At 54.1% G+C, this 24127-nt stretch overlaps 1 protein-coding gene across 7 annotated transcripts in view; it reads left to right on the top strand.

The window, feature by feature from the left end:
- COL27A1 (collagen type XXVII alpha 1 chain) overlaps window positions 1-24127 on the top strand; it is a 158596-nt gene that overhangs the window by 113433 nt on the left and 21036 nt on the right. For 6 of the 7 annotated variants that reach the window (XM_016961506.4, XM_016961507.4, XM_054659009.2 and 3 more), the window contains 14 exons: window positions 1538-1591; window positions 3015-3068; window positions 7967-8074; window positions 14875-14928; window positions 15056-15163; window positions 16308-16361; window positions 17322-17375; window positions 21055-21111; window positions 21302-21355; window positions 21514-21567; window positions 21842-21895; window positions 22658-22711; window positions 22824-22931; window positions 23411-23518. In XM_016961506.4, the coding sequence (XP_016816995.3) occupies window positions 1538-1591; window positions 3015-3068; window positions 7967-8074; window positions 14875-14928; window positions 15056-15163; window positions 16308-16361; window positions 17322-17375; window positions 21055-21111; window positions 21302-21355; window positions 21514-21567; window positions 21842-21895; window positions 22658-22711; window positions 22824-22931; window positions 23411-23518 (975 nt within the window). Of the gene's footprint in view, window positions 1-1537; window positions 1592-3014; window positions 3069-7966; window positions 8075-14874; window positions 14929-15055; window positions 15164-16307; window positions 16362-17321; window positions 17376-21054; window positions 21112-21301; window positions 21356-21513; window positions 21568-21771; window positions 21896-22657; window positions 22712-22823; window positions 22932-23410; window positions 23519-24127 lie in introns of all 7 variants that reach the window. The other variant, XM_054659010.2, reaches the window with a different exon arrangement.

The raw sequence follows: 24127 nt of genomic DNA, 5'->3' as shown, positions 1-24127 counted from the left end.
AAGAGAAAAATGACTTGTTGAAACCAGCTCCCAGATGGTGGCCACATCCTCTCCTTGGAAGAGAAATGGGCCTTTCTTGTGGCTGGGATAATGGGTTCTCTGTGCTCCTGGCTGGGGAGTGGGGCCTGGTTAGGGCCAGAGTGGAATGTGGAGCCCCCACCAGTGCCCTCTGCGAGGTAATGTTTTTTCGGGCACCTGCCCCTGCCTCTATGCGGGGGTGGCTGTACCTCCTGGCCTCATGCGATACCATCTGCAGCTCGGTGCCAGTGCCCCTCATTACCTGCTGAGAAACAGGTGCCCATTGATACATGGACTCTGGGGAGAGCCCCCTCCCCATTCTGCTGTTGGAAGAGGACGCTGTTCCCCTTGGAGGCCCCAGAGCTGATGAGTGATGCTGGCTAGCCCGTGGACATTGTTGAGGCAGGGCCCAGGGGAGCCCACAGAGGGGCTGTGAGACTTGAGTCCAGTCACCCCCTTCCATGCCTAAGTCTCCCTGTCATTCAAAGAGGGAGTTGGACCAGGCCGGGGGCTGCCAGACTTGGCCTAGTCCCAAAATCCCTTGCTCAAACACCAATGAAGAAAACCACCCCACGTAGAAAACTGATAGAAGTGGGATTGTTTCCACTGGAGCAGGGCTGGGGGCTCAGAGCTCTGCCCTCCTCCTGTGCCCCTAGACACCAGCAGGGAGCATAGCTTGAAAATTCTCCAATGAGAAAGACCCTTTTAGGGCCTTTATGCAGGGGGCAGGTGACATTTATTCCGGCTCATTTAGGGCTTCCTCCTCGTTTGGGTTTCTCTTCAAGTCTCTCAAGGAAGAATAAAGTCACATAATTGCCATTGCTGCATCCAAGGCTCCTGGAACCAGACTGCCCAGGTTCGGATCATGAATCTGTCACTGAATAGTCTCACGAGAGCTTGGGCTCCTTACCGAACTCCCCCAATGCCTCTGATGCTTCACCTCTAAAATAATGCCCTTCCTTGCAGGGCTGTCTTGAAAGTCAAATATGTTAATATAAAAACTGATGTCCTCAGCCTGGGCAACGTAGCGAGACCCCATCTCTACAAAAAATTTAAAAATCTGCTGGGCATGGTGGCGCATGCCTGTGGTCCCAGCTACTTGAGAAGCTAAGGTGGGAGGATCACTTGAGCCTGGGAGATCAAGGCTGCAGTGAGCTGTGATTACCCCACTGCACTCCAGTCTGGGCGACAGAATGAGACCCTGTTTCAAAAAACAAACAAAAAAAGTCCTTAGAACAGTACAGAACAGTACAGTTAGTTATTAATAGGATGATGGTGTTGGTGTTGGTGCTAATTGTCCTCCTGTCCTGGCGTGGGAGAAGAAGTCCGTGGACAAGGCTTACTTGGAACAGGAGCTCTGGTTGGTGTTTTACGGTTTCTCTGTGGTCCCTGGGAAGAAGGACCTTCCCCAGCTCCTCCTCCCACACCCCAAAGTCAGAGCTGGTGGAAACAGGAAGGGGTGTCGAGAGCTGGGGCTGGCCCTACCCACCCGCAAGGACTTTTGTTCGGCTTCTCCTAGGGTGACCTTGGACCCCTGGGCACTCCTGGGGAGCAGGGCCTCATTGGGCAACGGGTAAGTTGAAGCAATTTATTCTTCCTGAAAGCCCCCAGGGTGTGTGGGTGCCGCAGGGGAAGGGACCGGCTTTTCTCAATCTCCCTAAGCCTCAGTTTCCTCAGTTACAGAAATAGACTATGAATGTCTACAGCCTCGCCCAGTCTCTCTTGGTAGGCCAGCATTTCCACAGTGTAGAGAAAGGCATTTTGTGGTCTGTAGTCCCAGCTACTCGGGGGGCTGAGGCAGGAGAATCGCTTGGACCCAGGAGTTGGAGGTTGTGGTGAGCCAAGATCATGCCACTGCACTCCAGCCCGGGTGACAGAGGAAGACTCCATCTCAAAAAAAAAAAAGAAGAAGAAGGATGTTGAGGTTCAGTCGAGTCTTGGCAGTAAAGAGAAAGATGAGCACGCATCCTATGCCCGCTGTGTGTCGAGCACTTTTCTCGAGGCACAAGGAGCACAGCAGTGAGTAACGGAGGCCTGTCTCTGGAGCTTGCATTCCAGCGGGTTGATAAGTGATACCTGCCATGGGTACAAGAGGAGCACGGACCACCCAACTGGCACATCGTTGCCATCCTGCACCTGACGGCCCCTGAGGCCCTTTCCAGCTCAGACTCTGAACAGCGATGAATTCTAAAAGCAGAGAGAGACCCAAACTTAATTTGATGGCCATTTCAAGAACTGTTGTCCAGGGGCGTCTCTAGAGCTGGAAGGGCAAGCCTGGTTGAGGTTCAGCCAGGGACTCTGTTCTTGCTGTCATTCCCGAGCTTGCTGGGAAGAAAAGTCGAAAGACTGGCCTCCCTTTCCTCATCTGAGAAGTAGGATTCCACCAAGGAGTTCCATGCAGGCTTACTCCAGCTCCAGTAATAGTATCTCACATGGCTGCCAGGTATGGGGCGCTTACACCATGCCTTACAGCAACCCTTGAAGAAGGTGGTGTCAGCCCCATTTTTCAGATGAAAAAACAGATGCCCATGAGACCTAAGTAGTTTGCTTGCGGTCAAACAGCCAGTGAATGAGAAACCAAGAAGTAGCATTGACGTCTGGCTGATGTCAAAGCCTGTCTTTAACTACTAGGCCACTCCGCAGCCCAGCCAACCAGCCTAGAGATGATGTTCAGGACAAATCCATGACAAGCACCTTCTAAATTCGTGACCTCATGTAGCCCCCACCCCACGTCACCCTGCAGAGGGAGCTGTCGGTAGCTTGGGGGTCTGCTCCCCTTTTCTGGAGAGCCGAGGGTGGGCACCTCAACCTTCCTGTTCATTTGCTAATTCAGCCCCTGGCTACCATGCACCCACTGTGTGCCAGGGCCCCCAGGGTCCCACTGCCTGGAGATCCATGGGTCAGGGTCCTGCCCCAGGGAGGGGGAAGAAAGGAAAAGCACACCGGGGCCTCCTCCCCAGTAACATCTCCTCCTCTTTCTCCATCACCTTTTCCAGGGAGAGCCAGGCCTCGAGGGTGACAGTGGCCCCATGGGACCTGATGGGCTGAAGGTAAGTGCCCTTTTAGGGCAGGGCCTGGGGACCCTGGCAGGGCATTGCTTTCCCATCCAAGACCTAAGTCTCCTCCCAGAAACACTGTGTTCCCATAGAGATCTGAGATGACAGCTCCAGCTCCCATTGACAGCAGCGTGGGGAAGGGTCAGCAGTGTCCAGCAGCCACCTCCCACCCTGCCCTCTGCACTACCTGCTCAGGTGGGACCAGGGCCATCACCACCTTCCAGTCTTTCCTGCTACCCTTCTTAAAATATCAGCTTCTCTTGGCTAAGGGTGATTCCTGAGCACCGGCACTACGCCAGGCCCAGAGCCAGGGTCTTTGGTCTCTGTTATCTTCCAAATATCCTAGAAGGTCAGGAAAATAATAATTACCACCAATGACTTATAAGCCACAATTTAGGGAGGACTAGTCACACACATACCAGGTACAACGCTAAGCCCTTTACCAGCTGGATCCATAGGACAACGGAAGTTCTGTCTTTAGATGAGGAAACTGAGACTCAGAGCGGTGAAGCAACTTGCCCAAGGACACACCGCTAGCAACTGGCACATCCAGGACCCAAATCTGGGCCCGTTTGGCTCCAAAGCCTCTGCTCACTCTGCTGTGCCATGCACCCATTCTAAAGGCGAAGAGGCTGAGGCTCAGAGGAAGGCATAGATATATTCAGGACCTATGGCTATGAGTGAGGATCCAAAATTCAAACACACGGCTCACAGGTGCCAAAGCCTGCTGGCCCAACTTGACCCTGCTGCTCCCCGAGAGCCTCCTGTCAGCCACAAATGTCAGGACTCTGAAGAGACACCTTAGCTCACCTGAATTGCAGGTGGGCAGGCAGGCACCTCCCTCTGACTCTCCAGACCCATCTCCAGGCCAGTCCCTGGCTTCCGTCTTGGGCCCCGCTCTGACCCCACAGGTGGGCTTTCCCTGAGGCTGGCCGGTCACCCTGCGCAAGTCAGCTCCCCAGCCCAGGTTCCTAAGGGCCATGCCCTCTCACCCACCTACTCTCCAGGTGACCTCGGAGAAGCAGACCCCTTCTCTGAACCTCAGTTTCCCCATCCACAGGCCTCAGCCCACCCTCGTTACCCCCTCCCCACAGTCTCCCAGGGTGCCTTGGCGACCGGCCCCTGCTGACTCTTCACATTTTCTTGCAAGAGCGAGAGCGCCCCCTGTCTGTCATCTGCCTGACTCCTCTCCCCCAACCCTGCTGCATCCAAGCGTACAGCCGAGTCCCAAGACCCGGAGCATTTGACAGCTGCTCTGCACCCTTTGCCAGTGCCTGCTACACTGGGTGGTGATGCTGATGAAGGTCATGGCTAAAATGCTTTGGGCACTTGCCATGTGCCCAGTGCCACCCACCCAAAGGGCTTTATGTGAATTAACCCATTTAATAATTAATGTTCCCAGCAACTCTCCCAAGCTTGATACATTACCATCCTCACTAGACGGATGAGGAAGCTGAGGCACGAAGCAGCAGCCTTCTCACTCCACTCTGGGCGGCCACCTTTCTTCTTGGAATGTCCACTGAGGCGGGTGGGAGGGGGTCTTCCAGCCTGGGTGCCTCGTGCAGTCTTCTGCCTCCAGCTTGCATGGCTTTTTGGCCCTAACTTCGTCCTCTTTCCCTCCCTTCAAAGCCAATTCTACCTGAGTCCTTGTGCTCAAATGCACAGCATCTTCCCTGGTCTTTACATGAATCCCAGGAGAGACCCATTTCCTTAAGGTGTTTGTCCAGGAATCACCCCTCATGGGGAAAACTGCGTCTCGAATATGCACAGCACTTCATAGTTTATAGAGTGCTTTTACACCCGTTATCTCTTTGCTGATGTCCAGCTGACAGTGGCGATGGTGGTGGTGACCAATAATAGTTAGCTTTTATCCAGCATTCACATGCGAGACATGCTGCTAAGCTATTTACATGGTTTATCTCTTTCAGTCCTTGCAGTAATCCTTTGATCCTGATTTTACAAACGAGGAAACTTGCCCAGGGTCACACAACTATTCAGTAGCGGTAGCAAGATTTGAACTTAGGCAGCATAACCCGAGGAGGGTTGAGGGAGACATCATCCCCTGAGCAGAGAATCTTGGAATTAGAAGGAGCCAGAACCCCAGGTTCACACAGCACTGACTCACTTGGTGGTATTAGGGAGTCTCCACCTGTCTGCACTTCAGTTGTCCCATCTGTAACTGAAGAGGGTTAAGGAAGGTGACTTGCAAGGCTCCTCTGAGCACTGGCAGATGTCTGAGGATTTGGGGCATCTCTAGGAACCCCCAGAGACTGTTCTGCATGAGATTCACAAGGACGCCCACCCCAGGGGTCCAGTTAGCCCCTGGAGTGTGGTCTTAGGCAGAGCCCAGGTGACGGCCCTTTGTTGAAAACCCGACTAGCCACCTGGAACAGGCTGTCTGCCTCTGAGAGTTAGGAGAACAGGTGGCCAGGACGACAAGCCAGAAATGGAATCCCAGAGCCAGAGGAGTCTGCAGGAGAGTTATTCAGGCCAGCCCCCTGTCTTCATGCCAGGCTGTGCTTAGAAGCTGAGGCTCCCAGCAGGAAGGGATCCGGGCACAACTTTGTGCCCAGATCTGCTCTACATTGGCCCACGCCTCAGCTCGGAGTCTTCTGCCTTTATCTGTGCCATCTCTGGACCGCTCCATTGGAAAATCTTCCCAACTGAACTAGAAACTGCCCCAGCAACTCCCTCACACCCACCTCCTGCCCCAGAGCTCAGGCCTCAGCAGGCCCAGCTTGAAGCAATGAGAAATCATGAGTTGCTTTCTTGAGCCTCTCTTCTGGGCAGGGCCAAGCCCCAGGCTCCAGCTTCATGCCCTCCGCTTCCTGTGCTCTCTCTCCTCTGGATGCACACCAGTTTATCAGTGTCCCTCGTAAACCTTGGCACTGGGGGACAGAACTGGTAAAGACACACTATGCTTTTCCAAGCCTGCTCTTCTCGCCCATCCCTTCCTGATGGATGCCGCCCCTCAGCAGCCATGCCCGTGCTGCACTCCACACCTGCTCTGCTCACGGTGATGAGGGTGACAGCCCATGCCCCATCCTGGAATCCTGCATGCCCCATCCTGGAACCCCACCTGCCCCCAATCTCTCTCAGAGTACGCAAAGATTACCGTGATGAGATAAGGCAAGCTTAGAGTGACACTGATTGCTTCAAAACCATAAAAAGCCCATGCCAGCCTGGTGCAGTGGCTCATACCTGTAATCCCAGCACTTTGGAAGTCCAAAGTGAGTGGATCATCTGAGGTCAGGAGTTCAAGACCAGCCTAGCCAACATGGTGAAACCCTGTCTCTACTAAAAACACAAAAATTAGCCAGGCATGGTGGCGCGTGCCTGCAGTCCCAGCTAGTTGGGAGGCGGGGGTACTTGAACCTGGGAGGTGGAGGTTGCAGTGAGTTGAGATCATGCCACTGCACTCCAGCCTGGGCAACAGAATGAGATCCGTCTAAAAAAAAAAAAAAAAGCCCATGCCAAGGGTTGCCTTTCCAAGGAAATAACCTCAGGTGCCCCAAAGGTCTGAAGCCCCAAGAAGACCTTGGTTACAGCCCTATCACTGTAAAGAGGATATGCTCAGGATCCTGCTTCAAAGTCCAGCTCCACCGTTAGCCAGTTGTGGGCCTCTGGGCCAGACCACTTGATTTAGCTCTGCCTCAGTTTCCTCTTCTGTAAAATGGGACTAAAAGTGGACCAGCCTTGGAAAGCTTTTGTGGGGATTAAGTCAGTTAATAGATGTTAAAGGACTCAGACTATGGTCCTGACATGGTTAGTGCTATATAAATGTTAGCTCCATCCACTCCCCAGAGAAAGTATTCTGCAGCCAATAAGAATGATCGCCATGCAGAGCCCAGAGCGATAGGAGGGCACGTTCACCATAGAGCAAAGCAGTAACTATAACAAACAAAGATGGAGACCAGCAGTCCAGTGGGATTGTGCCTTTAGAGCTTAGTTTACTGCTGTCCGATTCATTGCCTTGGGAGAGTTGCTTCACTGCCCTGAGCCTGGTACATACCATCCAAACTGTTACCTACCATTTATTATTATTATTATTATTATTATTATTATTCACTTTTTTTTGTCATCGAGGATTGAAAATACAACTCAGAAAAATGGAAAGAGTGGTTCTGAGAAGGAGAATTGGGTGAATTTTCTTTCTTGATGAAAATTTCTTTCAGCTAGTTGCAGCAGCTCATACCTGTAATCCCAGCACTTTGGGAAGCTGAGGTGGGAGAATTGCTTGAGCCCAGCAGTTGGAGACCAGCCTGGTCAATGGTCTCCAACTCCTGGGCTCAAGCTCTCTTGTAGCAAGACCCCATTTCTACAAAGAAAGAAATTTTTTTTCAATTAGCTGGGCATGGTGGCATGTGCCTGTAGTCCCAGCTACTTGGGAGGCTGAGGCAGGAGGATTGCTTGAGCCCAGGAGGTCGAGGCTGCGGTGACCTATAATTGTGCCTCTGCACTCCAGCCTGGGAGAGAGTGAGACTCTGTCTAAAAAATAAAAAAAAAAAATCTGCTTCATAAGACTCTTGTTCTCCCAATGTGTCTAAGTTGGAGAGAAATTGCCCTTGTCTCCTGTGAACTCCATGGGGTGGGTGCAGTCAGGACCCCGGCTTATCTCTGAGTCACTCTGCCCTTCGCAGCCCAGGCCCAGGCAGGGACACATGGGAGCCTCTACGTCTGGGATGCATCCTTGTGCAAGCTTAGAGCTACACTGGGCTTGGCAGCCGAGTCACAGCACCCTGCCTTTTTGGCTGCAGAGGGAACTATCGGGAATCTAGGGACCAGTTGGCTGTGGATGCCTGAATGGAGCCCTGAGATTTGGGGCCTCTGATGTACTTGGCAACTAACTTATTCTCTCTCTCTCTCTCCCCTCTTCATGCCCTGCCACCCAGGGGGACAGGGGAGACCCAGGGCCTGATGGAGAACATGGCGAGAAAGGCCAGGAAGGGCTGATGGGTGAGGACGGGCCCCCCGGCCCCCCTGGCGTCACTGGTGTCCGGGTGAGTGTGCAGGCCCCTTGCAGCGCCTGGAGCTCTGGGGTACCCTGAACTCTCATGCCTGTGCAGGCGGCTGGGCGGGAGGTCTTTTGGTCGTGCCACTGAAGGATCTTCTGCTGTGGTCCTTTCTCCACCTGGCAGTTTGCCAGAGAACCAATCTGTTCAACGCTCCATGGCTCTGGAGAACAACCTCGGTTACTCATCCTCCTGGCTGCCCTGCCCTGTGCAAACCTGGCCCCTGCCGACCTCATCTCATCCATCCCCCATATCCAGACACACTAAACTTTTTTCAGTTTCTTGGACAAGCTGTGGCCCTTACCCCTGGGCCTTTGCATGTGCTCTGTCTAGGACACTCTCCCTTCCTCACTCCCCTGTCACCTGCTTAAGTTCTATTTAGCCTTCAGGTATCACCATAGACATCACCTGCTCCAAAAAGCCATTCCTGCCCCCAGGCTGGGCCATGAGCCCTCAGGGACATGCATAACCTTCAGTGTATGTCTTGGCACCATGAAGACCAAGACCTTCTCTGGCCTTCATTTACGTCTTTAACAGTGCCTTGGCCAGGTGCGGTGGCTCACGCCTGTAATCCCAGCACTTCGGGTGGCCGAGGCGGGTGGATCACTTGAGGTCAGGAGTTGGAGACCAGCCTGGCCAACATGGTGAAACCCCGTCTCTACTAAAAATGTAAAAATTAGTCAGGCATGGTGGCGCATGCCTATAGTCTCAGTTACTCAGGAGGCTGAGGCAGGAGAATCACTTGAACCTGGGAGGCGGGGGTTGCAATGAGCTGAGATTGTACCACTGCACTCCAGCCTGGGCAACAGAACAAGACTTTGTCACAAAAAAACAAACAAACAACAACAACAAAAAAAGCAGTACCTGACACATAAGAGGTGACCAAAGTCTGTTTGTTGATTGAGAAGACGGAGGAACTCTGCTCTTCCACCCTAACAGAAATGTACTTAGTCAGTCTACAGACCCTCACGAGCATCTTCCCTGGGCCAGGTCCCCTGAGATTGAAGAGGTAAATCAGAAAGCATCCCTGACTTTGAGGGACATAGAAGCCGGTAGGGAAGGGAGCAGAATTCTCCTGTTTCAACATGTACAGACAAGTTGCCCAATGCTTTCTCGAAGGTTCCCTCTTTGATACCGATAGCAACCCCTGAGGATTGGGAAAATCGGAGAGGTAAAGGAAACTTCCCAGGCTCACACAGTGAGAAATGACAAAGCTGGAATTTGAACTTAGGCCTGCATGACTCTATGCATACTGCCCCTGTGCTCTGGCAGAGTTGGAATCCAGGGCTTGGCTGTGGGGCTGTGAGGATGAGCTGGAGGCAGGTGGAAGCTTGATTTTTGAGAGTCGCAAATACTGGACTGATGACTCGGAACTTGACTTGGTAGTGGGGGGCAGTGGTAGTCTTGTACAGTTGAGCAGGGTTTGTGTGACCCAGGAGTGCTGGGTCGGTTCAGTTGAACTCCTTGGGACCCGTGGATTAGGTGGCCTCGTAGACAAAATGCCCAAATGCACAGGCCTGCTGGCATCTACCTTGAGCCAACCAGGTGGTGAGAATTCACGCCTCTGCTGCCATCCCAGTCTCCCTGGGGTGTCATTTTCACTCTTCATCCCTCAAGCGGAGAGACTGACGTTGTTACCTAGGCAAAGCAGCCCAGTTTGATTCAGGCCTGCTCTTGACACTGTTTTTCCCCCCTGAAGTATTTACATGACTAACCTAGGACAGATCCAAGTTAGCCTGCAACAAACTATGGTTGTGGGAAAATATTTGTTTCCTAAAAATAGCACTGAAGTGCCAATCCCCCTAAACAGCTGCAACAGAATGAACTCACCAAACTAGAGAAGAATACGAGGGCGCTGAGTCAGCCAGGAGGCTTCCCCCGGGCTTGACTCAGCGGCGGGGAAGTAGGCCAAGGGGAATTTAGCAGGAGGGTCCCGGGCCAGGATTCTGCATTAGGAACTTGGTCTGCGACCTTTCACCCGCTCCCTGACCTCTCTGGTTTTGCCCTTGGAGGGTTTGGAAGGAATCTGTGCTAAGATTACTTTGAGCTCCAGCGTTCTAGGGACCCTTTTTTAGTGAGTGTTGAGTATCATGGCTGTGGAATGGGCAGGAACACATGGCAGAAATAGCCTTAGAACCAGAGTCCTGAGGTTGAACTTGAGTTTCTGGCTCTAGTAACCCATTCTCTGTGTGACTTTGGGCAAATCACTGCCCCTCTCTGAGCCTTGGTTTTCTTATCTATAAAGAATAAATAAAACTTAGGGTAGGAAAGCACTTTATAAAATGCACCAGAAATATAGAAGATTGTCTTTATAAATTTAGAGGAGAAAGTGACTAGAGGCTGGTGGTGGCTGGTGGTGATGGCGAGTGGATGGTGTGGGTGGGGGCAGCAGCAATGGTAGTGGTGGTAATGACGATAATGATGGTGATGGTGGTAGTACTGATGATGGTGTTGGTGGTGGTGATGATGATGAAGATGATGGGGGTGTTGATGGTGGTAGTGGTGGTAGTGGTGACTGTGATGAGGTGGTGATGGTGGTGCTGGTGCTGGTGGCGATGGTGATAGTGGAGTGGAGGTGAGGGTGATGATGGTGCTGGTGGTGATGGTGATAGTGGGGATGGGAGTGGAGTGGAGGTGAGGGTGATGATGGTGCTGGTGGCGATGGTGATAGTGGGGGTGGGAGTGGAGTGGAGGTGAGGGTGGTGGTGGTGGTGATGGTAGTGGTGGTGATGGTGATGGTGGTGGTGATGATGATGGTGGTGGTGGTGGTGGTGGTTGGTGGTGGTGATGATGATGGCGGGGGTGATGGTGGTGGTGATGATGGCGGGGGTGGTGGTGGTGATGATGGCGGGGGTGGTGGTGGTGATGTTGATGGCAGGGGTGGTGGTGGTGATGATGATGGCAGGGGTGGTGGTGGTGGTGATGATGGCGGGGGTGGTGGTGGTGGTGATAGTGATAGTGGTGATGATGATGATGATGGGGCAGTGATGATGGTGGTGGTGATGGTGGTGGTGATAATGGTGGTACTAATGATAGTGGTAGTGGTGGTGATGATGGGTAGTAGTGATGGTGGTAGTGATGGCGGGGGAGTGATGATGGTGGTCATGGCAGTGGTGGGGGTGGGAGTGGTGATGATGATGATATGGTGGTATGGTGTAGGTAGTGGTGATGATGATGGTAGTAGTGGTGTGGTGGTGGTAGCTGTGTTAATGTCAATATTTTGCCATCACTCCCATTTCTCATATGCCGGGATTGGAAGGAGAGTCACTTGGGCCAGACGAAGTGTGTGCCAAGTGATAAGGCAGTGAGGGGCCTTACTTGAGTCTCTTTGGCATCAGGATAAATACCTCCCACTCTATGGCCTGGAAACAGTTGAGTATTTAAAAACAGAATTTTATGAGCCATCGGGGCCTTTCCAGAAATGCATCTATATGGATGGGGCCCAGCAGAAATCTTCATTCCGGGCCCACAGCCTCACCCACTGTATGTATGCTCTCGGCTGGAGAGGGCACGTCCCAGCAAGTGGCGCCCTGTCCCAGGGGAGACGCAGCCTCCCGTCTCCCTGCCTCTGTACCGGATGCTTCAGCACTGACTCATCTCGCCTTCTGCAAGGGATCAGTCAGCCATTGCCGCCACCTCAGTGCACTGGAAAATGCCACCAATCACTGTGACATGGCTTCCCCATTGCCTGACCAAGACCAGCCTGGAAGGAGAGGTGCCCCAGAAGTGGAGGAGCTGCTTGTCACTTCTGACCTGGCTGGGAGGCCCACAGAGGGCTTCCTCTCACTGAGCCTCAGTTCCTTTAGCTCCAAAACGGGATAAATAATCCCTTCCTCCAAACACTGGCGAGAATTGAACAAACATTTATGTAGAATGAGAACACAGCACATGGCCCGTGGTGAGGGTTGTAGGGATTGTTGGTGTTTTATTACCGGAGGAGCTGGAGACTTTGAGATTGCCTAGTGCAGTCCGATAGAAATGAAATACAAGCCATATACAAGCCACTCCTTTTAAATTTTCTAGTAGCCACCTTTAAAAACAGCAAAAAGAAACAGGTAACTTCAATTTTAAGGGCCAGTGCAGTGACTCATGCTGGTAGTCCCAGCACCTTAGGCAGCCAAGGTGGGAGGATTGTTTGAGCCTAAAAGTGCAAGACCAGCCTGGGCAACATAGTGAGAACTTGTTTCTATAACAATTAAATTAAATTAAATTAAAAAGTTAGCTGGGCGCGGTGGTGCATGCCTGTAGTCTTGGCTACTCGGGAGGCTGAGGTGGGAGGATCACTTGAGTCCCAGAGGTTGAGGCTTCAGTGAGCTGAGATTGAGCCACTGTGTTCCAGCCTGGGCAACAGAGAGAGACCTTGTCTCAAATTTAAAAAGGAATTAATTTTAATAATATAGTTTATTTAGCCCAATATATCCAAATATTATCATTTCAAAATATAATCAATATAAAAATCATTAATAAGATATTTAGCACTCTTTTTGTAGTAAGTCTTTGAAATCCAGTGTATAGTATATTTTCATAGCATACTCAATTCAGATGTGAATTTTCATTGGAAATACCTGATCCGTGTTTAGATTTTCATTGTATATAAAATTTCATTGGAAATACTTGATCTGTATTTAGATTTCATAAAATTTACAGTTGACAATGTAGGTTCATATACCCAAGTTACTCCAAACAAGTTTTGTAGCAACCTAATTGGGTGTGTCAACTTTTAATTTTTTTTTTTCTTTTGAGACACAGTCTCACTCTGTCGCCCAGGCTGGAGTGCGGTGGTGCTCACTGCAATCTCCACCTCCCAGGTTCAAGAAATTCTCATGCCTCGGCACTCCTAGGTAGCTGGATTACAGGCGTGCACTACCACACCTGGCTAATTTTTGTATTTTTAGTAGAGACAGCGTTTTGCCATGTTGGCCAGGCTGGTCCTGAGCTCCTGGCCTCAAGTGATCCACCCACCTCAGCCTCCCAAAGTGCTGGGATTACAGGCGTGAGCCACCGTGCCCAGCCTTAAATTTAATTTTAAATTAATTAAAGTTAAATAATATTAAGAATTCAGTTCCTCAGTCATAGTAGCCACATTTCAAGTGTTCGGTAGCTGTATGTGGCTGGAGGCCACGGGGCTAGTCCCATACTAGAGGTGGGGAAACTAAGGTTCAGCGAAAGAGCAGGATTTGTCCAGGGGTACATGTAGACTCAGGCACCGGGTTGCAGGCAGTCTGTGCTGAGGTCCTTCCCGGGCCACTGTTCCTGCCTTTCTGAGGACCGCAGGGTGGTCTGACTGGTGCATCTCTTTGGGATAGCGTCATCTTTTCTGGCATCATAGTTGATGCCGCGTTAGTCTTTAGAGCAGACATTTCTCCCTTGTGCTGAATCAAAGCCAGCCGCCCCATAATTTTCATGCGCTGGCCACCCTAGAGAACATGGCTGGCCCTGCCTCCAGAACAGCTGCAGAAATCTGCAGACAGGAACCAAGTCCTCTGGGTTGGTCCAGATGTTTCCTTGTTCCTCTAGGACCTCCTCTTCCTGTCCCTCTTCTATCACAATTAGTCAGTGCCTCTTCTTAAAGTACAATACCTATTCCCAAATGGGACATCACCTCCTTCATTCTACATCTGGTGCCTCTGTTAATGCAACCAGAGGGATTACATCAAAGCAGCTCCTTAGTGCTTACCAAGAGCATAGACATTCTTTCTAGATCCTTTGAGGCTTGCAGTCAAGAAGTCCTTTCCAGGCCAGAAACGCTGCCTGCCCCACTCCCTCCATCCTGACCTAGTATGGCCCAGGATTGATTCTCTCTCTTCTCTTTCTCTCTGTGTCTGTCTCTTACTGTCACATTCACACTTGCACACACTCACTCACCCTTGCTGTGCAGTTTCTCTGACAACTGTGGACACAAAGCTGGATTTGCCCTCCCAGGGCAGGGCAGGGCAGATCAGGCCGGAGGATCTCTTTGGGAAGCCCTGTGGGGCAGGGGCAGAGTGGCCTGTCAGAGGGAATGGCCTGGGGACTCCAAGGAAAGTGGGAGAAGGCAGCTGACCTTTCCAGCACAATTCCCTACTGTGAGGAGGCTCCTCCAGCCCAGTCCCTGAGAGAGGAGGGGCCCGTTCAAGGGACATGCCCACAGGAATTGCTCGCAAGTGACGCACAACATCTCAGAGATAGGGAAGAACCTATAAATCCTCTCCTGCCACCTCATGTCATCAGTGGGGACCATGAGCCAAGGGGTGGTAAGAGCCCTGGGCATGGAGCCAGAACAGCTGGGATTGATTCAGGGCCTGCAAGGCGCAGCTGGGACCCTGGGCAAAAGTCACTGTATCTTTGGGAACTTGGCTGCCTCAACTGGAAGCGGGTCTCATTGGGGCCTAATGTTCAAGGTCGTTGGGAGGGTGGAACAGCACTTGGCGCTGGAGAGAGCTCAGTGCAGAGAGTTGCTCCCTGTAGGACACCCCTGGATGCCTAACAGTAACCATGACAACAGCAAAGCCAGCAATTGCAGAAGCCACACCCGCCATCCACCCCTGCACCCAGGCCTCACTGTCAGCACGTTCTTACATCGCCAGGTCGAATCCCTAAGTTCTGTGACACTGTCCCCACTTCACAGCAGAGGATGCTGAGCCTGGGAAATTAGGTCAGGCTCAAGGTCATGTGGGTACTGGGTGGCAGAATCAGTTTCGAACCTGGCCATCTGCCTCCAGAGCCGACAGTGTGACCGCCTTGCGGATCCGCCTCAGTTTCCTCTCTTCTCTCATCTTTCTCTTGCTCTTTCCCTCCTCTCTCTTCAGGGTCCTGAAGGAAAATCAGGGAAGCAAGGCGAGAAGGGCCGCACTGGAGCCAAGGTAGGTGTCCCCTTCTGACTTGATAGGCCTGCGTCCCTCCCCCGCATCCCTTCCCCACATCCCTCCCCTCCCTGGCCCCTCCGTCCTGTTGGAGCCTGGTGACAGCTTGTCTTTCCTCCTGTTGCAGGGCGCCAAGGGCTACCAAGGACAGCTGGGTGAGATGGGCGTCCCTGGAGACCCTGGACCCCCTGGCACTCCAGGCCCTAAAGGGTCCCGGGGCAGCCTGGGACCAACGGTGAGGACTCTCTGGCTGGGGTGGGGGAGTCAGATGTGGAATAGAGGGAACCAAGGTCAGGAAAGGAGACACCAGGCTTCTCTGTGCTGTTATCACCCACCCCAGCTATTAGCTGAACACCTGGTGCTCATTGTCCCAGCCACCTCTCTGAATCATGAATCGCTTTGGTAACCTGCAGAAAGCTGCAGCCCCGCCTCCGGAACAGTACACACCACACAGAATATTTCCTGCAATTTGAAGGGGTGTGTGGGTCCCCTGAAGCCCTCTATGGACCCAAATTAATAAGCCTTGTTATTAGCATCGGGGGAGAAAGGACCAGATTCTTAGAACTGTTTTTATCAAACAAGGAGATTTCCCACTGGAAATAGATTCGGGAGGAATGGAGCGATGCTGCTGCAGGTCCCTGGATGACTCTGAGGGTGTCCCAGCATTGCTGGGCTGCTCTGAAGGAAGGGGCCCAGAGGGCTTTGATACCTCCAGGAGATGAAGACCCCAGGGGGAAGCCAGGGAAGGAGGCTGAAGAGGGTGACACAGCAGCTCCGATCTGGTTGTGTGTAAGGTTAAGCAACCAGGCTGGTTTGTGGTATTTGCCAGTTTCTGCGGTGTAAATGCTCCCTCCATGTCTGGTTTCAAGCCACTGACATGACGTCACTGAATGCAGAGTGGGGAGGAGTTACACAGCAGCCCTCCCTTAGGCAGTATTTCCACCAACAGGCACAGATGCAATAGACCAAAATAACCTCATGAGTGTAGGTAGGAGGAAAATGTAGTAAAATGGCTAGGAGGAGATGAGTTTTGAGTATCCTCTATCTTTGTTTTTAATAACATTAATTTAACTGTAAGTCCATAAAATTGAATTGTTAATAACGGCTCTGTTTCACTGGCTTGTAAAAGTCCTGAAAATTTAGCAATCAGCTGTCTTGAACCCCTGGAGCCAGGAGAAGGAGGGCTGGGGCGGGGGTGGGGAACTCCAGGGAGGAGGGATAATGTTACTGGCTTTCCGCCTTGTTCACACACTTTGGTTATGGGCGGCATGGATGTGCCAGGCTGCTGGGCGGAGCGGGGCTGGAGCCTGCAGGGAGACTGCTGTGTCCCCGCTGTGAGAGCCACACTCCATACCAACGAGGGTCTCCTCCTCTTGTAGGGTGTTCCGGGACGCATGGGGGCCCAAGGAGAACCGGGACTGGCTGGTTATGATGTAAGCAGATATCACCTCACCCCACCCCCGACTCTGTCCTGCAGGCCTGGAAACACAGGCCCATGCCAGCCTCTGCCCCACCACCTCCCAGCTGAAGGCTGACCCCTGGAATACTGAAGATGTGGGGTCTCACCTGCCCCAGGGAGCGCTGGGCCCAGAGCCGTGGTTGGGGTGGAGGATCATGGATGGGACAGGTGTGGTTGGGGCTGCCAGAGCGAAATGTGCCACCCCAAGCCTTCTTGGGTATTTCCTGCCCAGGGTGGGCGCTCTGCATGCCTTGTCTGCTGTCTGGGGAAGGGACAATTTCTGCATCCATGTTGGCACCTTCTTAGACATGGCTGAGCCAAACCCATGTTACACATCTGGAGAAACCAGGGCTCAGAGGGATATGGTGCCTACTCAGAAGGGGAAACCAGGGCTCAGGAGGATAAAGAGCATGCACGAGGCCTGACCACTTCAGTTTGGAGGTGGGATCCTAGCCCTAGTCCTCGTGGCTCTAGATCCAGTGTCTGGAAGAAATACAGCAGGGAAGGGAGGAGAAGGAGAGGAAAAGAGGCGAGACAAGACCTGGAGGGGTGTTGCGAGGAGCCCACAGTGGGTGTCCACACCTGCAGGCCTAGCCAAAGCCTGGGAAGGTCTGTTGAGGCAAGCATTTTGCCCCTGTCCCTGGTTCTGGCTGGGAGAACAAAGCTGGTTCTCCCGAGTCACCCTTCCAGCTCTGCTCCAGGGTGGGGCCCCCAACCATCCAAGCTGGAACACCCCTTTGGGGTGTGTCTGGGACCAGCACGGCACATCTGGAAGGCCAGGGCCCAGACAGGCACAGACTTACTCAGAGCCACACAGCCAGCTGGGGCAGAGCTGGGACCCAGTTTTGCAGCCCAGTATCCCCATCTTGGAGTCCATGTCCTTTGTCCTTCCTGAGTCCTCATTCTCACTTCCCTCCTTCTTGTTTGCCTGCAGGGACACAAAGGCATTGTGGGACCCCTTGGACCTCCTGGACCAAAAGGCGAAAAGGTGGGTGTTTGCTCTGGGGAAAGCAGCTGCACCCTCGTGTCTGAGGCTGAGGTCAGCTTCAGGGCCAGCAGGAGAAAGCCCCTGGGGTACCCATGGCTGGAGAAGCCTGTGGGGGCTCACCCCCTGCAGCAGCCGAGGCTGGTGTCACTGCCACTGTGCCCAGCCCGCAGGAGCTGTCAGATCCACATTCAGCACTATGTGCTGGGTATCATCTTTGTATCCAGCGCTGGAACGAAAACATGCAATCCCTGCCCTCACGGGGCTTATAGTCAAGAAGCAGAAATGGACATCAATCTTGTAATGACTAAAACTGCGACTCCATCATCTGTGTGGACATGGGAATTGAAGTATTGCCCATGAATAAGATCACCCAGTGAAGAGTGGGGAGAGGATGCTGAGCAGGAGAGGCTTAGGACAGAGAGCAAGGAACCCCAGTGGTTAGTGGTCAAGGAAGGAGCCACCAAGGCAGAGGGGAAGGCATGTTCATTCCCCACGCCTTGGCTCAAGATTCAGTAGAGGAGAGGAATTGCTGGAAGGATCCTCGCTGATCCCTGGACCCTGCCCCCCCATGCCAGTGGGGATGTGGAGGGCCAGGAGTGCCAGAAGGTCCAAGGTGTTGGTGTGGTGTCACGTCCAAGGCAATCCCAAACTGGCCCCAGAACCCATGTGTCTAAGTCCTACCTTCGTCGCCTGAGTCCCTCCTGTCTTTCCTCCTCCTCCCCTCCCCTGCTGGCTCAGCTGGAACGCTTCGCTTGCCCCCTGCCTCCCCAGCACGCCTTTCTTTTGCTGAGTCAGCTCCCCACTAACTAAATCCTGCTGTTGGTGACTCACGCTGGCCCGGCGTGCTGCCCAGCCGACCCCTTCCTCCTGCTGGAGGAGGACAGCTCAGCCATGGTAGAGGGCCACCCGCCCCAGCCGATTCCACAGGAAGCCACAGAAGGTGCCACTCAGTACCCCGGGTCCCTCCTGGGCCCTCGCAGCCTGCCAGGGCTGGCACAGAAGGGGTTAACACAGACTCTGAAACAAGGAGGCCCTGGTGTGCCCCAAGGCCTCTGCTCCGGAGCATCTGCAGCTCTAGAAGCAGTCTCTGTGGCTGCTGAGAATGGGACCCTAACACCAAATCTGCCCTAAGGCTGCAGGGGCCTTGCGGGGGTCCCCAGGATTCCCTGAGCCTTGAGTGCCTCATCAAGTGGTGGGGTCCTTGGGAATGAGAGGTCAAGGTGGGGGCAGAACATGTACATCAGCCAGATGCCTTTTCTCACTTGGAAGGCATTATTAGATTCGTTCATTCCTCCAGCTCTCCAATAGGTACTTATGGAGGATTTAGTGTGTTCCAGGCCCTGAGCTAGAGGATGGAAATGATGCCCTTAGAGGTCTCAAAAATAGGGCGAGTCCCATGAGTGAACAGCCACCCTGCAAGCTGGACGGTGCTAGGGAGGAGACTGCAGCTTCCTGGGGTGACCCATTGAGCACACGCCCACGTGCAGAGTTCTTTCCCTGCCATTCCTCCTGTAATCTTCACCACAGCCCCAGTGCAGAGGTACCATTGTTCTACAAGACAGGCGGGGAAACTGAGTCCCCATAAGGCTCAGAGACTAGCCCAGGATCTGTAGTAAGAGGGTGGCAGGGCCAGGATTTAGACCCCATCTGTCCGATGCCAGACCCTGCTTCCCTAACCAAAAGCAGACCCAAGATAAGGAAGCCATATGCAATTTAACTTGAACCGCCCATCCCTGCTCACCGTGGGGGTGAGCTCACTACAAAGCTGGTGGCCAGAGAGAGGGGATGAGACTCTGGGACTTGGACAGGGCAGGGAAGTATCCTACCAGATTTCTGGTGCTAAAAAATGATATACCTAATGCTAAATGACGAGTTAATGGGTGCAGCGCACCAACATGGCACATGTATACATATGTAACAAACCTGCAAGTTGTGCACATGTACCCTAAAACTTAAAGTATAATAATAATAGAATTTAAAAAAAATGCATCCCCAGACTACACTCACATTGCGCGGGATCAGTATAGCTGGCTTTGGGCGGAGATTGCCCCCTGATTCCTGAGTGGCCTTGGCTAAGACCTTCCTTCCTCTCAGTTTCCCATCTTTAAGTGTGGACAGTAGTCCCAGCGGCATAGTTACTGTGCAGATTGGATGAAACAAACCTCACAGAGTGCCTGGCACATGGAACACGCTAGGTAGACACAGGCAGGCCCCTTCCCCAAAGCCCTTAAGTCCAGCTGCCTCTATCCACAGTGGGACTTGAGCACTGGATCCAAGAACCATAGAGAGTGGGCAGGGTCAAGAAGGAATCCCCGCTCCTTGGGCCACCCCTCTAGACCTCAGGCCAAGTCCCTGCCAGCCTTCAGCCTCCACCCACCAGAACCACAGAGGCCCCAGGCTGGTGGCTGATCACCACCAGCCTTTAGAACTGCCTCCCACCAGGGATGTGTCCCAGCCCCAGGGATGCTTTGCCTCTGTCCAGCCTCTTCCGGCCCCCTTTCAATCCCTGTGAACAAAGGGGCTCAGGGGTGCCTGGCTTGAGCCCTGTGCCCGGGGGAGTGACACCAGTTTCTGGGGCTGGAGTCTTCTGAGCCCTGAGATTCTGCCATTTGCCGTTCCGCTTACACCTTCCTTGTAGTTGAAAGGTGGCGTCTACACCTGTCCTGTGGGTGGACCAGGGCCTGGGGTGGCCATGGCATAAGGACCTCACCTCTAAAATCTGTTCCGCCCCCCCCAACCCCCATCTCTGGCCATGTCTATATGATACAGTCTCACTGCTGCTATTGTTACCGGCTACGGCAATTTTAACGCCATCTGCTGAGCCCCTGCCACATGGGCAGCAGCCTGCTGAGTGCTTCCTGTGCCTTTCCTCACTGAGTCCTCTGAACAGCACCGGGAGGCACTCCAGTCCCGCTCTGCACATAGGAACCTGTCTTATGGACACAGCCCCCGTGCTGACTGCTGCCAAGTGCCACCTGGGGCTACCATGGAGGGTAGGAGGTTCATCCTAAAGCTGGTTCCTCCCAGCAAGGATCGGAGACAGGGACTCTCAGATTGAGGGTGAAGAACTCTGAGCAGGTCCCATCATCTCTCCGAGCCTCATCTGTGAATTGGGATAATAATCGCATCTGCTTCACAGCGCTGCGCTGCGGATGTCATGAGTCTGCCTGTGTCTGGCCCAGAGCAGTGCCCATGCATGCCAGCTGCTGGAGTTGGTGTTACTCCCTGCCGGGCGTCGCGCATCATTCCACGGAGTCCTCACCACTCCTTGATGGGCATCACATGCTGTCCCCTTCACCCCACCCCACTCCGCTCTGTTCTCCTCTTCCCCAGCAGAGGAGAGAGCTCCGAGACAGGAAGGGAAGTGTTGCAGGCCACACGGCTGGTCCTTTGCAAGCCGGGATGTGAACCCAGCTGTCTGAGCTCCCTGACTTCCTGCAGGATCCTACAGCTCAAGGGCGTCTGGAGGGCACAAAGCACTGTTCTGTGTTCCACAGTCCTGGTTCCACACCAGCCTGAGTCTGGCTCAGACACACCTACCCTTCCCTCTCTAGTTTGTGTCCCCATCTGTAACCCTAAGCAGGCTAGAATTCATCTCTGACGAAGCGCTTTCCATCTGGAATTCCCCACATTCCCCAGGAGCAGGCGGTTTGCCCTAAAGCTGGTTCTGTGTCCACAGGGGGAGCAGGGCGAGGACGGCAAGGCTGAGGGGCCCCCTGGGCCACCTGGAGATCGGGTAAGCCCCCTCCCTCCCCTGGACCATGTGGCGTCCTAGGTGGAATCTGAGCCTCCCACTGCATGGAGAGGGGTGGGCCGATCAGGGGCCAGGTCTCTGAGAGCTCCGCAGAGGTCGTGGCCAACAGGGCCCAGGGCTGGCATCCTCGGCACCTGGTGGCCCAAATTTTGCTGTTGTCTTTGTCATTCAGGGCCCTGTGGGTGATCGAGGAGACCGCGGGGAACCAGGGGACCCTGGGTACCCTGTAAGTATCAGAGCTCCTACCTGCTGGCAGGATCTGGCATGTCAGAGAGAGGGGGGATGACACATGTCTAGAAAGAACAAGAACTTCCCAGGCTTCTGTGCTGCCTCCCAGCCCTCTGCAGGATGGGACCCCCTCACCTGTCTCTCTTTGGTTTCCAGGGACAGGAGGGTGTGCAAGGCCTCCGTGGAAAGCCAGGCCAGCAGGGCCAACCCGTGAGTGGTGCTTCGTGTCCCATCCCTGCCTCCCACCCTGAGTGGGGCGGAGCAGTGGGAATTAAAGAACTAGGCCCTTTAAAGCTTAAAGAGACCCTCCCTGCAGGAGGGTCTGGGGCAGCCATTTCTGTTTCTCCTGCCCTGACCCTGGGGATGCCCCGAGAACCTGCACCCCCAAACCCCTCCCCACCCCTCCCCCTCCAGGCGGAGACTGGCCACCCTCCCCGGGAGAGAATCCTGGGGCTGCCTTGCGTCATCTCACCTTGGTTTGCAGGGGCATCCGGGACCCCGGGGGCGGCCGGGACCCAAAGGATCGAAAGGCTCAGAGGTAAGAGGGCCGGGGGTTCAGCAGGGAGACTGAGTCCCGGGAAGGGGGAAGCCTGACCCACAGTCACACAGCAAACCAAACGCAGGCTGCAGAGGCTGCGAGGCAGGGTAGGGAGGGGCGGCCCACCAGGAGCCCGGCAGGCTCCTTCTGGCCATGACCCCATCTCCCTTCAAATAGCCTGAGTGAGGAGGGACAATCAGCCCCATTTCACTGGGGCTCCAGGAGGGGAGCCAACTGCCTGAGGCCAACCAGAGTGACTTGAACCCAGGGCACACCACACTGTAGAGAGAAAACTGCGAGAAGTCAGTTGAGGGGGTCTGGAGGAAGAGGAGGCAGAGACAGGGTGCTTGAGCAGGAGCCACTTCCTGCCTCTGCCCCAGGGCCCCTGCCTTCCCCCAGCCCCCATACTGGGCCAGTGCTCTCTTAATGCTCTTTCCCTCCCCCGGGTGTGCCCCCCTCACCTGCCTGCCTCGGTGATACCTAGTCTCTAAAAGATCCAGTGGAACTGTGGCCTCTGGCTCCTCCCAGGAAATTGTCAATGCCAGTGAGGGGACACCAAGGCCCAGAGCAGGCTCAGTGACAGCCCCAGGAGGTTCCAAGGCCAGCTCTGGCCCCAGGCTTCCAGGCCAGAGTGCTTGGGTACATCTGTGGCATCAGATGTTCACCCAGGGGCCCACAATCCTCTCAATCCCTCCTTCCAGAGCCCCTAGGGTCCCACACCTCCACCAGGCAGCCTCCATCATGTGGCCCTTGATTTTTCAGGGACCAAAGGGAAAGCAAGGCAAGGCGGGGGCCCCAGGCCGGAGGGGGGTCCAGGTGAGTGACTACAGCTGCTGTTTCCAGCCAGCCTCCCTGTCCGCCCCCCACACCCGCCCTCCTCCCACTCCCCGCACCAAATGCCCTCACCAGCTTTTTATGTACCCCCCAGGGCCTGCAGGGGCTGCCAGGGCCCCGGGGCGTGGTGGGGAGACAGGGCCTCGAGGGCATCGCTGGACCAGATGGGCTTCCTGGCAGGGACGGGCAAGCAGGACAGCAGGTGAGCGGGAATTGGCATTAACAGATGGTGGCTCCATTTGGGACCAGGTGTAGGGGAACTTCCCCAGGCCATGGGCCAGAGGAGCCCATTTGGAAACTTGGATGGGCAGAACCAACACATCCAGAAGTTTCCCTGGGGTGGGCAACCATCTCATCCCCTGGCACCTGGGGGTGTGGACCTTCTGACTGTCTCTCCTGGATGCCAGCACCCAGAAAGACCTTCCTTTCCTCCCCTGCCTGGTGGATAGGGTTCCTATCCCGCCCCTTCCTCACTCAGAATCCCACCCTTCCCCATTCACAATCCTCAGCTCCTCCTGTCCTCCTGGTCCAGCCACATCACACACAGGCCGTCTGACCTCCATCCTGGAGTGTGACCCCTTCCTCCAGCTTCACCCAGGGTTTGCTCAGGCGTTGAGCCATCTGCTTCCTTGGCCGTATCGTGAAACACAAGAGACCCTCCTCTGCCTGCTTTCTTAACAGGGGGAGCAGGGAGACGATGGGGACCCTGGCCCCATGGGCCCTGCTGGGAAGAGAGGAAATCCAGGTGTGGCCGGCTTACCTGGAGCACAGGGACCCCCAGGATTCAAGGTCAGATACCTCTTAATGCACTTACCCACCCTCTGCCCTTTCTGCCTTGATGCAGACTCTAGTGGTTCCGACCCTTTGGGCACCCATGTCCCAGGGCCTGTGTGAAAATGGAGTCCACATTGTTGACCTTTCTCCGTCAACAATGCTTGGGGGTCCTGCCCCAAGCTTGAACCAGAATGATAGTTCATCTGGGGAGCTATAAATACCGCCCCTACCAGGCCCTTGAAACCTTCAACTGGTTTTTGAGTTGTCCACGGGCGCCCTCTCGTGGACATTTATGGAACAACAGATGTTGCTTGCAGCCGGGATCCCCAAGGCATCCTTAGAAAGCTTCCCAGTGCCGCGTGGGAGGAGGGGGCCGCCATGAATCCATCAGAGCCAAGGGCTGGACACTGAAGGGGAGATGTAGATGAATGACTCAGATGTGGTTCTTGCCGTCTCTGAGCTCGAGGTTTAATTGGGGGAAAGATTGGAACCCTCTGAGACACAGGAGGCGGAGGGAGCGATGGCCTTGACCCAGGGAAGATGTGAATGAGAATAGAAGGGGAAAAGGTGGCCACACAGTGGCTCACACCTGTAATCCCAGCATTTTGGAGGCTGAGGCTGGCG

The sequence above is a fragment of the Pan troglodytes genome, chromosome 11, assembly GCF_028858775.2.
Source record: "Pan troglodytes isolate AG18354 chromosome 11, NHGRI_mPanTro3-v2.0_pri, whole genome shotgun sequence".
Taxonomy (NCBI): Eukaryota; Metazoa; Chordata; class Mammalia; order Primates; family Hominidae; genus Pan; species Pan troglodytes.
This window is presented reverse-complemented; position numbering and strand designations above follow the sequence as displayed.